Source organism: Protopterus annectens, chromosome 3.part1, assembly GCF_019279795.1.
Source record: "Protopterus annectens isolate FY-2018-M chromosome 3.part1, PAN1.0, whole genome shotgun sequence".
In the NCBI taxonomy this organism is placed as follows: Eukaryota; Metazoa; Chordata; order Ceratodontiformes; family Protopteridae; genus Protopterus; species Protopterus annectens.
Genome location: NC_056732.1, coordinates 605,901,213 through 605,917,954, shown reverse-complemented (window position 1 = coordinate 605,917,954; position 16,742 = coordinate 605,901,213). Strand labels below are relative to the sequence as shown.

The following is a 16,742-nucleotide window of genomic DNA, read 5'->3' as shown; positions in this document are numbered from 1 at the left end:
TGGGGTTTTTGTCCAATATTTTCCAACAAGGGGCTAGTTCCTCTACGGTGAAAGTACAACTGGCAGCCATGTATAATTTTCATGTCGGCAAAAATATGAATGCTCTGGCTTCTTTGAGACTGTGTAAAGCTTTCCTGAAAGACACTTTTCAGTTACACCCCCCTGTTAAGGATTCAGGCTCTCCTTGGGACCTTACCCTAGTTCTGCAGGTGTTGGTTGCTCCCCCATTCGAACCAGCAGCGTCAGTAGATTTGAAATTCTTGTCCTTGAAGACAGCTTTCCTAGTGGCCATTACTTCAGCCAGAAGGGTTTCTGAGATCCAAGCTTTGTCTGCCTTGCCCCCTTACTTGATCTTTCATAAAGACAGGGTCTTGCTCCGCAGGAACCCTTCTTTCTTACTGAAAGCTGCCTCTGAGTCAAATATTAATCAGATGATTAATCTGCCTGTTTTCTTTCCAAATTTTCAGAACAAGGGTGACTATAAGCTGCATTTGCTAGATGTTCATAGACAGTGTCGTTTCTATTTACATAGGACTAAACAATTTCAAAAGTCTGACCATTTATTCGTGTCCATTTCTAGACCCTTTTTGGGCAAAGCCATTTCCAAGGTCTCCTTAGCTAGATGGATTACACAATGTATACTGCAAGTCTATAAAGATAAAGGTCTGTCCCCACCTGGTCCTGTTAAAGCTCATTCTATCAGATCTATGGCAACTTCTGCTGCTTTTGGTCTCGGGTTTCACTGGATGATATCTTTGCAGCAGCGACCTGGGCAAGGTCGCATACATTTATTTCTCATTATAAGTTGGATTTGAGCATCCTTTGGCTCTGCTGTGCTCAGGAATATCCTTCCAAGTTTTGGTATCTGGGGACTCTGTCCCACAGGTTGCAGATAAATGAAGTTAACTACTTCAGATAAAGAAGTTGTGTACTCACCATAATGTTCCATCTGAGTAGTTGTACTTCATTTTCTGCAGCCGTCCTGCCCTCCTTCCCCCGAACCTGTTCTAGGTTAGTGCTGTTATTGAGTTGCTGATAGTTTGGATAGTTGCAAACTCGATCTGAGGGAAGGCAGGAGATGTGAGGGATTATGGGTAAGGGGAGGAGCTTGGAGCAGATGCTTGAAAAATGTTGCCAGCTCGGATCCGATATGGATTCAAATACCCACAGGTTGCAGAAAATGAAGTATAACTACTCAGATGGAATGTTATGGTGAGTACATAACTTCTTTTTATCTTTGCCAAAACCTTTGAGAGCTTACTCAACCAGGTCCGTAGCAACTTCTTCAGTGTTTTTATCCAGATCTTCCATAGATGATGATTGTGCTGCAGCTTGGTCTAATCCTCATACATTTATATTACAGGTTAGATATGGTCTCTAGGGGAACAGTAGTCTTTTAGCTTGAGAGCTGAGGTATATCCTTCCTTAGAGTCCTGCCAGGATTCAGGCAGCTAGGGACTCTGTCCCACATGTTGAGGAATGAATGAAAATTGACATCATCAGATAAAGAAGTTATGTACTTACTATAACTTTCCATCTGTATTGTCCGGTTTTATTCTTCGTCAACTCCCCTCCCTCTAACCCCCTTACCATTTGTTTGTGACTGCTGGAGAACCGAGAAAATACTAAGGAAACCAATGTTCTAACCTTTGAGCTCCAGATATTGGTTTCTCATATTATAATTCTTTCTAAGTTTCTAATGAGCAAAATGGTCAGCAAACAAAATCTGAGGTATGGTAGGGGACTAGGGCATTATGGATAAGGGAGGAGCTTGAGAGTTTTCAGTATCCACAAGATGTAAAAGTGGCTGAATCAGATCTGAATATCTGATCCGAACCCACTTATTGAGGAAGAATAAAAATAGACAACACAGATGGAACATTATGGTGATTATATAACTTCTTTTTATACACGTTTTGTCCTATGACATCCTGTACAGGAGCAGTGACAGTAGATGGATTCTCACCCTTGTAGGTCAAGTTGCTTCTATATGCATTCCATCTAAGTTATTTCATCAACGCTTTGAAGTTTTCTTTAAAGCAAGAAGAGAAAGAACAGAACAAATGAGTCCATACTGGACAAGACAAGTCTGGTTCACTCAGTGGATGTCGATGGCAACAGAAGGGCCACTGGTTCTTCTGCTTCACTGCAAGCTTCTCATTCAGTAGTATGGGACACTGTTAACCTTAGTAGTCTTATCCTTGACCTGTCAAATTTGAATAAATATGTGGCAGTAAAACAGTTCAAGATGCTGCCTCTTCAAACCCTGCTTCCATTTTTGTTAAAGGCTGCCCCAGCCTGGTAGACATCTTGCTCATAAGTCATAGCCATTTATTCTCACCAGATGTCTTGCACACTCACAAAGAAGCAGGAAGACTGAGAACCACAAATTCATTGCAATCCAAAGGGATTTAATTTTCTCACTGGTGTGAGTTGAGTAAGGGAGTAGTTTCCACCTTCTGTCTTGTTTCTCAAATCCTGTAATAACTCTCAGGACTTTTAAACAAGGCCTCTTGTTTAAGATGCATCTGTCAAGTCATGTAGTGCATCACACTGAAGTCGCTAATTTCAGCTAACATTTCAATTAAACAGTATTTGAAGGCGTCTTTCCATCTTCTACCAACTAAAGATGCCATTCCCGTGGCCTTTCTGACCTGTGTCATAGTGAAGCTGATTCTGTCTCCCTTCAGAGCTGTCAGGGCATCAGATCTGAAATATTTAGACTCATTTCCAAGCAGGTGTTACCTAGGTTCTAAGCGACTCTGAAGTACAAGTCTTTTTGTGCAGGCAGTGTTAAAATGGCTCCCTATTGAAATGTTGGCACTCAAAATGCAGAGTGCCAAAAAAGCCGAACAAAAAAGAAAACAATGGAGAAGATCAAATCTTGCACGTCTGTCTTCTCCTTAAAACTTTTCGCAGGGAGGCAAGCCCCTGTGCACCTCTCATTTGGAGGGCAAGTCCCACCCTACCCCCGAAACTTATATATACTAACTCCAAGATCACCATACCTTGGAGAAAAGGGAATAGTCCAAGAAGTAGCATATTGGCCTTCTTATATACAAGTCCAATCTTTCGGCCATTCAGTCTCTGCATTTCAGACCTCGCTGTAGTGGGTCCCAGCATATCCGATGGTTACCCTGTTAAAATAGTTTCTATAAGGATAGTATATTATTGAAGACAAGCCCTTCCTTCTTGTTCTAAGTAGTCTGCATGGTCTCTGAACTCTCTCTAAATCAGCCTTTTCAATTAACAGTTTTCTGCCATGCTCCTGAAAATAAGGAGAAGATCGAAAATGCTACGGATATACCCAGACATTAAAGGCATTGTAATTACAGAACTTAAGATTTCATACAGTTTTATCAGTTATTTGCATAATTCATATCAGGCAAACATGGCCATCCAGTATCTTGTACACTGTAAATGGTTGTCTAACTTCCATATGCATTATCTTCTGCTGCGCACCCTGTTGCAAGACACCAGTTTTGTGAGCAGCTGCCTGCAGCCTTCCTCCAGAAGGTCTGTGCCAAGATTGTTTGTGAGGTGGCCACTTGAACATTCATTCACACCTTTTCTAGATATTAGATATGGGATTGTTGATTAATAAGCAAAATTGAAAAAAACAGTTTCTTAGTATCAAACAGAGTTTACAAATAAAAGTGATATAGTCCTAAATATATCCATCAGCTCCTTATAAGTAACATAAAGTGTTCAGACATTAAACGGCGGCAAAAGTTAATAAGCACTTCAGAGTCACTTTATTAAATCTCATGAACAGATATTGGCCAAAGTGAAGTAATCTGAGTTATTCTGCCTGATTTGAGAAATACTTTATTAATATTAACAATCTAGGATTTTTTTGAGAGATTCAATGACCATTGCATCAAATTTGCTCTCACGTGTGGCAGGACTAGTATGAATGACATTTTAATTTTACTTATGCATGTCCTGTTATAATAAATACAAATTCATAAGTAACAAGAAGTTTTGAGAATAATGCACAACTCTGACTAAAGTAGGAGCTTCATTTGAGCAATCTGAATTACATTTTTAATTGAAGTTGTGCAATTTCTGTAAATGTTTTAATGCTTGTTTTGTAGTTTGTGCCTGACATGTTTATCAGTCCTTCAGAAAAAGTGGGTCACTAATATATTTTTATATTGTTTCTGTCTCATTGCCTACTGAATTCAGCCTTTTCTTCCTTCCGTGGGTGCCATCATACAGGCTGTCATCAGGGTTTTTCTGGTTAGGTCACTATCCCTGACCTGTAGGGGCTGATGTGAGCACTCACATAATTTCAGGGACATTTTGTGCACTGTCATGTCTTGCATGTGATCCCACACATGCCTATGAGGGCTACTGTCACTGGCTTGGAACACCAAGCCCATGCCGTCTGATTCTGCAGACTTTGTTGTTATATAAACATCTGCTTGCATGGGAGAAATTTAGCTCACTGGGACTACCATTTTTCTTCCCACATGATGGGCAAGCAGAGGTAAGGCTGTCACTTCCACCTTCTCTTTCCTGACTCTTATAGTGCCCAGGCCACTAGCTGAGCTCATGCCAGTCAAAGTCGTAGTGAGGGCTTCATGCCTTTGTGTCAGAGGCAGGGTTAAAAAGTTGGAAGACTATTATTAAATACAGTTTGCAGGTGGAGTGTGCTTTCCTTGTTTATTTATGATTAGCTAAACAGGCTAATTTCCATGTTTATTTATGGCTAGCTAAACAAGTTTTAACTTTCAGGAAACTGTCAGTGCTACCAAAATACATGTTTTGCGGTAGCAAAATAAATGTTAATCTGTCTTCCAGATTTGGATGCTGACTGGGGACAAACTGGAAACCGCTACCTGCATTGCCAAAAGTTCACACTTAGTATCTAGAAACCAGGATGTTCATATCTTCAGACCAGTAAGTATGTTTAATAGTGCATAAAGGCCGTAATTCATAAACAAGCTTTCACAATGAAGTTTATAAATATGTTATATAACACTGCATCATGGTATCCTGAAGACGGAGTTTTAGTGGAATAAGTTCTCCCTCAGGGCTGCAGTAGCACTTCATTATATTTCATGGATAACTTTGGCTGCTGGTGATCACATACATTCATTTATACTTTCTCAGTAACAACATGTTTGTTTCATAAAAAAATTGCATTTATTTATTAGTCTGAATTAGGACATTTTAAACATAGTCAACTTTAAGGCATAGACAGATAAAACTCTGATGGAGAGTCTGGGAAGAGCATACTATGTGCAGATGTGCAAGAGCAAGGCATTAGAGTGTGTGTTACGGCAGATGTATATATACCCTGCCACTGCCCTGGGTTTAATTCCCACAGCATCCATTTGTGTACTCTGTGATTTTGAGCAAGTAACTTAACCAGATAGCGCTCTTGACCAAAATGGCCACAAGTAGATCAGAGCTCTAGGCTCTAGCCATGGTTAATGGACATATTTAATTAATCACAGAAGATAACGCACAAGCCATTATATAAATTTCAGAAAGGTTTTAAAATGTTGTTATTAATCATTGTTGAAGGGAGCTACATCACAAATGAACAGTTAAAAACATTTTAACAAATGCCCTTCAGTTCCTGTTTAATGTACTTTACCAAACAATCACAAAAATAAAACAAAAGACCTTGGTGAAGTCTAATATTTGGTAGAATTCTATGTTCTTTCATTTAGCACAAGCAGCAGATATAAAGTTTTACAACCTTTTACAGTAATTACTAATTCATATGCAAAAGATACAGACCATAGAAAGGACATTATTTTTATTTTTATTGGATGATAGTAGATGTGTGAGATATGTATGTTTCTGTGAAACAGAAATGTAGTTTGCAGTTAAAACAACAATATTTAGGTGAGTTACCATGAAGCAAAGCTTGAGTTGGTTGTGTTTACTTGCATTGAAAAGGATGCTTTTGTTTTGTTTTTTAAAGCACTTTAGATTTATAGCTCAAATGGACTGTGTAGTATGTTCCAGTTTATGCTTATTTATTTCTGGCATTATTTGATTAAGAAAGTCTATTTTGTAGGGGAACATTCTGTTTTATGCATGATATTTGGATCATTTATTTGTGAAGGTGATTTTAAATATTTTATTTTATTTTATGGAATAGACTTCGAAAATTAATTTGGATTAAATTTTACAAAACTGTTAGCATGGAGAGAAATTACATATGTACATGTTAAGTTGTTAAGAGATGCACAACAGGGTGAGGTTAGCTCAGTTTTGTTTAGGAAACCCAGAGTTGCAAGTTCATGTTTGCATGCTATTAGTTTTACTTTCTGCTATGGTTAAAATCCTTCCCCTGTGGAGGATACCTGAGAGTAAGAAGTAGCTGAACATTAAAAGAGGATTTTGTGGAAAATGGTGAATATGTAAGTGGAAGACTTTTACAGCAAGGTTATTCAGATGAGGTTAGAGAACCAGGTAGAGCAAATTCTGTGAGATGTTAAATAGGAATTGAAGTGATTTTCAACCAGTGGAAGAAAGGAAAGATAATAGAAAGCTAGAATAGACTGGAAAAAGCTAAATTTTTTGTTTTACAATTGCTTATTCGGAGGACATAGTGCACAGATCCATGGAAAATTGGCAAAGTGTAATAAAAATAAACCTTGAAATGGATTTATGGGTTCATATTATAAATGACTGCTTAGTAAAAAGGTACTTTATCAAGTAGGAAAATTAATATATTTCTCCCTGTACGTGAAGAAACCTTTAAATGTGGGAGATGCAGTACATTATACCATTGAAAGAAGTGGAGTATTAATGGTATTGAACATTGTTTGAAACCTTTTGTGGTTTATACAGTGGAGAAGCTGGTGTACTTTATTACTTGTAAATGTAAGAAATATGTGCGCCATAAAAATAATTAAGCAAAATATACAGGAACATTTGATGATACATAAATAAGAATTATAGTAATGCTTTCTGGAGACATTTTAGCAAAACACATGCTGGAATTATCAGTAGTTTTAGATAGGAAGTAATGTTTGTGCTGAAAGGTTACATGGAATGAATGAGAGAATATGATGCAGAGTATTTAGAATATTTAGAGGACTCATTTATAATTAAATGTGATACTAATATTTTGTTACCCAGTGGTAGCAACTGGGGTATGCCTTTACGATGGTTGTTGTTGTTGTTGTTCAGTTGAATGGAAGCATGCTAGTGAAGGGGTATTTAAGCATTGTTTCTTGTGAAGGAATATTATCCCATATACTGCTGACAGAAATTAAATCTATTTTTGTATAAAAAATAAAAAATGATATTATACACATGCTGTAGTTTGGATGTCTTTTTTTGGAACTTTTGGTATTTTTGCTGAAGTACTTTTGTGAATTGGGAGGCTTAGTCGGCTTGCCTGTCCTGTAAGGATGAGAGTAATGTTACTGCCTTTCACGCCTCAGGGACATGATCCCAGCAGTGTGTCTGATGATTAGCTTTCATATAACAGTAATCACTCCTTGAAGAAACATCATTGCCTCTGATTCCACCATTTTGCAGATATAAGGACCTGCCTGGATGTTGTAGCTTACAAGGAAAGAAGGGCTGTTTAAAGGGTTACTTCACCCTCGAGTGAATAAGACACGCACACTACACCCACTGAATGTCTTCACCTTGAGGAAATGGAATGGCATGCCCTGTTGGGAAAATGTTGAAGTGTAAGGAAAAATGATTTCTGTATATAGTATTATAGTAAGGAGTAAACAGATCAGACTTATGGTGATGAATCTGATGGTTGGAAGAGGGAGTTTGAAAAGTTGTAGCAAAAAAAAAAAAGTTATTGCATTATTATGTTATTGTACATTGCACTTTATTTACTTTGTTACAGGATGATTCTTTTGTTAGGAGATGAGTTTTGTAAGGATGCCTCTGTCATTAGCCTAGATACATGAATATTTGATGACAAGTGCAAGGATTACACTGAAGTACTTTTTCAAGAACTGTATTAAAGGCTGCACATGCTGTTATCATACCCCACTGGTATCTGCTTGTACAAAAATTATTCAGTGTTTATTCTTAGCTTTTTCATATGGTCCCTACAAATATGTTTCACTTGGTATGCACTCATCGGTTTTATTAATTTTGTCACATTTCTTTAAGAGATTCTGTATTTATTTTTATATGTCGTAAAATGACTGATCCATTGTTGTTTATTTTCATCTGATTCAACATATGGGAAGTCTGAGCCAATCGGATCCTACCTTGGCACTAAATTAGAAGCTTTCATAGTTCCAGGGCTCTGACTCTTGCCTTACCCATAATTCCCTGTACTGCACTCCAGTACCCCAGATCTTGTTTGCCGCCTGCAGTTTCCTGGTGTGTTTTCAAGAGCTCATATCCTTTTGTTAATATTTCTTTGAAACAAGTTGAATAGCCTTTATATTGGATAGGCTTATCATTATATATTTAATAGCCTAATATTTTACTCCTCCTCTACTGGGAGACTTGTCTCTCTCTCTCTCTCTAGCTTTAGTGTTAGTGTTTCTTCGTAGCTTAGTGGTGTGTTAGTATAGTTTAGAATTATTCTTAGCTTAGCATTTACCCCTCTTAAAATACTATTGGTTTTAACAGTTTTCTATTATTACTGTTTACAGAGTGTAGAAAAGTTATTGTATTGTATTTGATAATATTTTTCATAATATTTAGTTATCTTTAGGCTAGTGTTTTCTATCCCCTACTAGGTGTATTCATGGCTGAGTCACAAGTCTTTAAGAAATTTATTGAGTATGGGCATACATTTTCCCATTATAATCCTCACACTTTATGTGTATTGCCTGGGCTTTGCCCATTTGGACACACAGTGCATTTTGTGTGCATCCTTTAGTGTTAGAGCTTTACAAGCTCATTGAGACGATTAGGTGGTGAAGAGATTTCTCCCTTCACAGACAGGGACTACATCTTCTGGACCCTCCCCTTCCTCTTCTCCTGCTAAGAAGCAAGACAGGGCTCAATCCTTGGATAAGGCTTCAGGTAAAGAGAAGGACAAGGAGACAAAAAAGTGTATATCCAAAGAAAAGGATATCTATTCCTAAAAAGTCTTCAGATCCATCATTTCCAGTCAGACGCACACCTAAGTCAACTAAGAGATAGGAACCAACAGCCTTCTGGTCCTGACCATCCTCCCCTCAGCCTCAGTTTTCTCTGGAACTGGTGACCCCCAAATTGCATTTTCCTATCTTGCAGAAGAAAAGATATTCAAGACCTTCATCAGTGGCTTACGTGATCATCTCCGAGCTTGACAGAATATGACCTCAACAGGATGATGAGGGGGTTCTTGAGGGCGCAGATTCAGCTTGGAGTTTTGTTGGTGCCATTCACAGGAAATGTATTGACCTTTCATTATCCTGGCTACCCCCCTCCCCCACTCCTTTTGCCTGTTGCTCTTCATCCTCTAACTCCAAGAGTTCTGGATCCAACCTATTCTGAAGTGCCTCTTTCAGCGCCAGCAGTCCCTTCAACTTCATCAACAGTCTCCCATCATTCCCAATTCTAATACCATCAAATTGGGAAGGCACTCGGAGCTGTGGAGTCAGTGCCAGTCTCTGAGGCAAGAGGTAGATACCAAAATTTTCAGAGCTATCTCTTCCATTTGGAGCCTCAGCACTAGACAACTCAGGTCTGAGGTCTTCCTCAGGCCAGGGATGCCAGGTGTCAGGTTTTCTCTTGCTTCCTTAGCTCTGGAGGGATCCTCGACTCCAGTGGCAGCTTTGGTTTTTGAGGCAGTAGAAAGGGCTTTGGGCTTACTCAAACATAAGGCACTTTCTCAGACCTCAGTTACACCCAAACCCCAAATGGATCCTGCAACTCCATTTTCCACTCATTCTGCCAGACAGGGTCAGTCAGCACCACAGGCTTCTGGAACCACTTGCTATGTCAGCTGCCTGTCCAATTCTGAATCTTTCTGCATCCCAAGCAGAATTGGGTCACAAGAAACAGACATGCAGGTAAAACCATATAGACTCCACCCAGGAGTCAACCACGGAAAATACAAATTTGGAAGAAGGTGAGGGTTCACCCATGTCTCCCTCAGAGGATGTCACCTTTAGTGAAATTCTAGAACTTATAAAACAGAGGGGGGTCCACTAAAGATCCCTCACCTGGCAAATCTGTATTTCTAGAAGCCTATGTTTTCAGCTCTGCTTTGTCTTGGGTGGTAGCACCCGTTGATCCAGTGGTCAGTCTTATGGCTTGATGTGGTGGAGCTCATTCCAGAAAAACTAGGCAGAATATTACAAGCTCCCAAAGACATTAAGCATTGGGGTAAAAGTCCACCAGTGGATGCCATAGTTGTAGTAGCAGCCACAAAGAGGAATTATCTGAGGAGAGTTCATCTATCCATCCCCTAACAGGGAGTCTAGGGGATTGGACAGATTTGGAAAATGGACATATTCATCAGTGACCTTTGCACTCAGGTCACTGAACTGTCTAGTTCATGTTTTCAGATTTCAGAGGGATTGACCAAGGAGATTTCCAAATCTCTTTCTGGAGTTATGCCAGTGGATGTCCAAAAGACTGTGGACTCCCATTTCTGAGATATGCAGTCAACTTAAAATGTAGCCATGTCTCTCATTTCTAATGTAACTGATGCTGAGCCAGACCAACAGGCACAGGTCTTACAGTTAGACGACATGCTTGGATTCATCTTTGTGATTTTGCAGAAGGATTTAAGATGTCCTTTTTCAATGCTGCTTAACATTGTATCTGAAGTAGGAGAATTCATTTGTCAGCAACCTGTGGGTATGGATCCGATATCGGATCCGAACCGGCATGGTTTATCCAGCTATGGATCCGAGCTCCTAGCTCCTCCCCTCACCCATAATGCCCTGCTCTCCCTACATGACCTCAGATCTAGTTTGCCGCGCATGGTAAAGGCTGGGTCGTCAGAGCTCCAAAAGCTAAGTTATAGTATTCTTTATTAAAGGGTTTTAAAATTTTTTAAAACTTTAAATTTGAGTGAAAGTTATAGGTTTCCCTTCTGTTTATATCTTTTTTGGGTTAATTTAATATAGTTTTTACCCTCCCCTCGCTGGTTAGTAGTTGGTGTGTGAGGCCCCAAAGGCGTTTTTTTCAAAGTGCTCCGAGTGTGGCCATAAGCTTTCCCCTGCTGATGGCCACACTCAGTGGGTTCGATGCCTTGGGGTTGAACACCTCACTTCAGTGTGTTCAATCTGTGCAGAGTTCAACCCCAGGGCATTGAAGGAGCGGAGGTCGAAGCAGGTCTTGGCGGGACTCTTGCCCCCGGACTCGGCTTCGGCCCCCGCCCCCTTGGTGGTCACTGCTTCGGCAGTCCCTGCCTTGCCTGCTCCCCCTCCTCCACCCGGGATTCAAACTCCCACCAAAGGGTCGGAGAAGAGGGAAGCCAGGAAAAAGGACCGGAGAGAGAAGCACCACAAGCGGCGAGCCGAGACCTCCATTTCGGCCCCGCCGGCTAAGCGGGCTTCTCCTCCGGCCTCTCTGGCTGCTGGCTCTCCCCCTCCTCGGCTCCGGTCCCCGTGCTTTTCACCGGAGCCTGAGGATGAGGAGACCCGACCTCCTTTGAGGCTATCGAGGCGGCACTCAAGGCCTACCTCGGTAGCCTCGTCGAGGTCTACTTACAGCCTCTCCGATGCTGATCTGGACCGGATGATACGAAGGTTCATCCAGGCCCAGATGCAGATGGGAGTGCTCCTGCCCCCCCCCCCTCTGGGGGGGAGCTCGACCCCCTTTTTTAAGCCCATTTCTCCTTCTCCGACCCGCTACCTGGGTTCGGAGCGCTCGGAGCCGGGCAGCCTCGGAGCCGCGGGTGAGTCGGCGCCGACAGTACTGGGTACTTCAGATCCGACCCTGCCCTCGAGTCTGTCGGATCCGACCTCTCGGAGCCTTGGCCCGAGCTTCGGATCCGAGGGACTCAGTGTGCCTTCGGCGCCGTCCTTGTCGGAGCGCACTGGTCCCTCGGATCCGAGGGGCTCGGCGCCGGTTCCGATCCGCTCATCGGATCCGAGGGGGAGCCGACTTTCGGATCCTATTGTCGAGGCTGGCTCCCCCTCGGCCTTTGATGTAGTGGAGAGGGCTCTGTTGAGGGCATCTGGACCCCCGGCCCTTGCTTCAGCTCCGTCCCGCACTCCATCTGCTCTGGGCCAGGCTTCCATCACCCGGCCACTGGGACAGCCCGCTTCACTGCCCCAAGCAGTTCCTGTGGTTCTGGACATTGCTGGGGAGAGCTCCTCGGACAGCCACCCCGAGGAAGCACCTCGCAAGCATTCGTGTAAAAGGAGGCACATAGACTCCCCCGAGTCTTTGACCGAAGACACTGACTTGGAGGAAGGGGAAGGCTCCCCAAGATCACCTTCTGAGGATGTCTCCTTCAGAGACATCATGGAAATGTTACGGATCAGAGGTGGGTGGTCTGCCCCAAAGTCTTCCTCGGACGAGTCAGTGTTCTTGTAGGCATTTGAAGCGGGCCCGTCTACCTCTTGGGTGTCCCCCTCCTGCCGACCCCCTGGTGGACCTTATTACCACCAGGGCGTGGAAGGACCCGGACACTGTGGAGCCAATCCCTAAGAGGCCTGACAGGATCCTTAGCCCCCCTGCTGACCGTGCCCACTGGAGCAAGGGACCCCCAGTAGATGCCATGTTGTCGGCAGCAGCCACTAAGAGGGAACTCGCCCAGGAGAGTCCCTCAGTCCATCCCCCAAGCAAGGAGTCTCGGATGATGGACCGTTTGGGGAAGCGAATCTTTAGTTCAGCGAACTTCTCAGTGAGGGCTCTCAACTATTTGGCACACGTCATTAGGATGCAGCGCAATCTTATCAAGGAATACGCTGCATCCCCCCCCAGAGTCCATATCGGAGGAGGACAAACTTATGCACTCCACCCGTATGGCCACTCTTCGTTCTGTGACTAACACCTCTATGCGGTTACTTTCCCACGCTACCAAGGGAGCCGCTAGAGCTGCGGGAGCGGGCCTAGTCACAAGACGGCAGGCCTGGCTCCGCCACTGCGATTTTACGGAGCCCTTCAAGGCGTCATTCGCGAACACCCCCTTTGACGGTTCTGCCCTTTTTGGCAAGACGGTTCGCGATACCTTGGTTCAGAGCGAGAAGGACTGGAAGACGCTGTCTGCCGGAGTCCGCTTCTCTGTGCCCCAGAGGTCCTACTCTAGGAACCAAAAGGGCCAGAAGAAGATGTGGTTCCGGAAGTCGCAGCATTCCCAACCCGCTCCGGACAACCAGTCCTTCCGCGGCAGAGGAGGACAGGGAGGATGCAGCCCTAGGGGCAGAGGGGCTCCCAGGAAGTTTGGGTCCAGAGAACCCTTCTCTGAACGGCCCACGCAGCAACCCTGAGGGGTTGCCCGACTGCTCCACTCTGGAGGCAGTCGGGGGACATTTCTCGGAGCACCTAGCGGCATGGGAGTCCATTACATCGGACCGCTGGGTACTCCGGATTATATCCAGAGGTTACAAGATCCCCTTTCTTCATGTCCCAAAGTTAAAAATCCTCCCCGATGTTCCACCCGATCAGAGGGAGGCCGCTTCAGCAGAAATTGGCCATCTGCTGAGAAAAAGAGCCATCCAGCCCGTCCCCCCAGACCAGATCAGATCAGGGTTCTACTCCAGGTTCTTTTTAGTGCCAAAAAAGACGGGGGACCTAAGACCCATTCTAGACCTGTCCCTGTTGAACCTGTCAGTTCCCAAAGAGAAGTTCCGGATGGTCACTTTGCAGTCCATCCTCCCCCTTCTAGGGGAGAATCACTGGATGTGCTCTATAGACCTCAAGGATGCGTACTACCACATTCGGATGGACAGACGATCCAGGAGGTTTCTTCGCTTCCGGCTGGGAGCCAGTCACTACCAGTTCAGGGTCCTTCCCTTTGGTCTCACCACAGCCCCCAGGGTGTTCACCAAAGTGTTAGCAGTGGTTGCGGCCCACCTGAGGCTTCAGGGGGTGCAGGTCTTCCGTACCTAGACGACTGGCTTCTCACCGCCCCAACAAGGCATCTACTCTCTTTGGCAAGAGACTCCTTCCTTCGTCTAGCTCCCAAGCTAGGCATCATGGTAAACATAGAGAAGTCCAACCTGGTCCCTACTCAAACAATAGAATTTGTAGGAGCCAGGTTAGACACGAGAAATTTAAGAGCCTTTTTCACAACCGACAGGGTTCGGAATCTGCAACTCCAGGTGCGGGCCATCCTTCATTCCAGCTCAACACCTGCGGAATTGGTCCTGAGGGCGCTAGGGTCTATGGCGGCAGAGATTACTCTTCTTCCACACGCCCGCTTCAACATGCGGGTGCTTCAATGGACACTTCAGGTGCAATGGTCATTTCTTTCCCTCCCCCTGTATCATCCCATTGCAATCAGCAAGGCTTGCAAGCGGTCTCTCTTGTGGTGGCTCCATTCTCCGGACCTCCACAGGGGCTGCCCCTTTTGTGCATCTCCCCCTCTCGCCACGGTGACCACGGACGCTTCCCGCCTCGGGTGGGGGGGCATTTTGCGGGCCGGATGGTCCAAGGCACGTGGAGCGATTCGGAGACCTCCCTGCATATCAATGTTCTGGAAATGAGAGCGGTGCTCTTGGCGTTGCAAGCACTTCACGCCCTCCTTCCCCTGGGAACATTTGTGATTCAATCAGACAACATGTCGGTGGTCTGCTACATCAACAAACAGGGGGGAACCAGGTCTTACCCTTTATGCCGAGAAGCCATGAGAGTGTGGGAATGGGCGATCTCCACCAACCGCTTTCTCATCGCAACGCATATTCTGGGTCGGACCAACATCCTAGCGGACAAGCTCAGTCGCACCATTCTCTCCCCGTACGAGTGGTCTCTCAATTCTCAAGTAGCGAAACGTATCTTCGCACAGTGGGGGACTCCCTGTTGCGATCTCTTTGCCTCTTCTTTAAACACCAAGTGCGACAGTTTTTTCGCTCTAATCCCCCCTCCAGGGGATTCTCCGAGAGACGCTCTGGTGCATGCTTGGCCTCCCGGTCTTCTTTACGCATACCCCCCTCTACCTCTGATGCTACAAGTACTTCAGAAAGCCTTTCGGTTGGGGTGCAGAATGATCCTCATTGCCCCATTCTGGCCTCGACAGATCTGGTTCCCTTACCTAAGGTCTCATTCAGTGAATCCACCTTGGATTCTAGATCCCATTCCGGATCTGATATCACACCCGTTGAACCTGCCAACTCCGAACCTGGACAACCTGAAGTTGACTGCTTGGCTGCTCCAGTTCCACTCTTAATCAGGACTCCCGGTATCTCGTCCCCAGTTAAGGCCATTCTGGTAGCGGCCCACAAGCCCTCTACCAGAAAAATTTACCGCAGTAAATGGAAGCGTTTCTCCATTTGGGCAGAGCGGCAAGACCTAGATCCTTTCACGGTTCCCCTTCCTTTGGTTCTAGATTTCCTTACTACTCTCTTTAATGATGGCGCCAGTAGTTCCACGGTCAAAGTTCAGCTGGCGGCCATATCTCATTACCATGTTGGACACGATTCAGGGCCTCTTATGTCGGCTAAGTTATGCAAAACCTTCCTAAAAGGCACCTTTTTGCTCAGACCCCCTGTCAAAGAAACGGTTCCCCCGTGGGATCTTTCCTTGGTACTTCAGGCCTTGACCGCTCCCCCCTTCGAACCTACGGCCACAGTCGATCTTAAATACTTGTCCTTTAAGACTGCTTTTTTGGTAGCCATTACTTCGGCTAAGAGAGTTTCAGAGCTTCAGGCCCTGTCCATGAAACCGCCTTATTTGATTTTTCTTCTGGACCGGGTGTACCTAAGGATCAATCCCTCCTTTCTTCCTAAAGTAGCTTCGGAAGCTAACATTAATCAGTCCATCAACCTCCCTGTTTTCTTCCCTAAGTATCAAAACAAAGGCGAATACAAGCTGCATTCCTTGGATGTTCACAGGCAGCTTCGTTTTTACCTTTATAGGACAGCTGGTCATAGGCAATCAGACCAGTTGTTCATTTCTTTTGCCAAATTCAATCTGGGTAAACCAATTTCCAAAGTTTCTTTGTCACTCTGGATTTCTCAGTGTATTCTGTTGGCGTACCAAGCCTCTGGGAGGCCTGCACCGGAGGGAGTCCATGCTCATTCGACCCGGTCTGTCTCTGCTTCAGCGGCCTTTAAGTCTAGGGTTCCTCTGGATGACCTTTGTTCAGCAGCCACTTGGGCTTCATCTCATACCTTTATTACACATTACAAGCTGGACGTCACTTCTAGAGGTAGAGCATCCTTTGGCTCCGCAGTGCTTCGGAATATCCTTCCATGATGGCCACCCAAGATTCAGGTAGCTGGAGACTCTGTCCCACAGGTTGCTGACAAATGAATTCTCCTACTTTAGATTTAGAAGTTATGTACTTACCATAACGTTCCATCTGAGTAGGTGGATTCATTTGTCTGCAATCATCCCACCCTCCTATCCCCCTGGCCTTGTCAGTTTCCTGCATAGGGTGTGTTACCCTTTGGTTAGGGTAGTCGGTGCAGGGCAAACTCGATCTGAGGTCATGTAGGGAGAGCAGGGCATTATGGGTGAGGGGAGGAGCTAGGATCCATAGCTGGATAAACCATGCTGGTTCGGATCCGATATCGGATCCATACCCACAGGTTGCAGACAAATGAATCCACCTACTCAGATGGAATGTTATGGTAAGTACATAACTTCTAATTCCACACTTGTTGGATCAGAGTTAAAGATAACTTGACCAGGAGTGAACAGGTTGGTGAGACTGCAGTAGGCATCTGCTTTTCCAA

At 44.4% G+C, this 16,742-nt stretch overlaps 1 protein-coding gene across 2 annotated transcripts in view; it reads left to right on the top strand.

Annotated features, from left to right (window-relative positions):
• The window catches only part of ATP9B (ATPase phospholipid transporting 9B (putative)), a 4,837,291-nt gene that overhangs the window by 4,197,123 nt on the left and 623,426 nt on the right, over positions 1–16,742 (top strand). For both annotated transcript variants that reach the window (XM_044066988.1, XM_044066990.1), the window contains exon 20: positions 4,807–4,905. In XM_044066988.1, the coding sequence (XP_043922923.1) occupies positions 4,807–4,905 (99 nt within the window). The remainder of the gene's footprint in view (positions 1–4,806; positions 4,906–16,742) is intronic.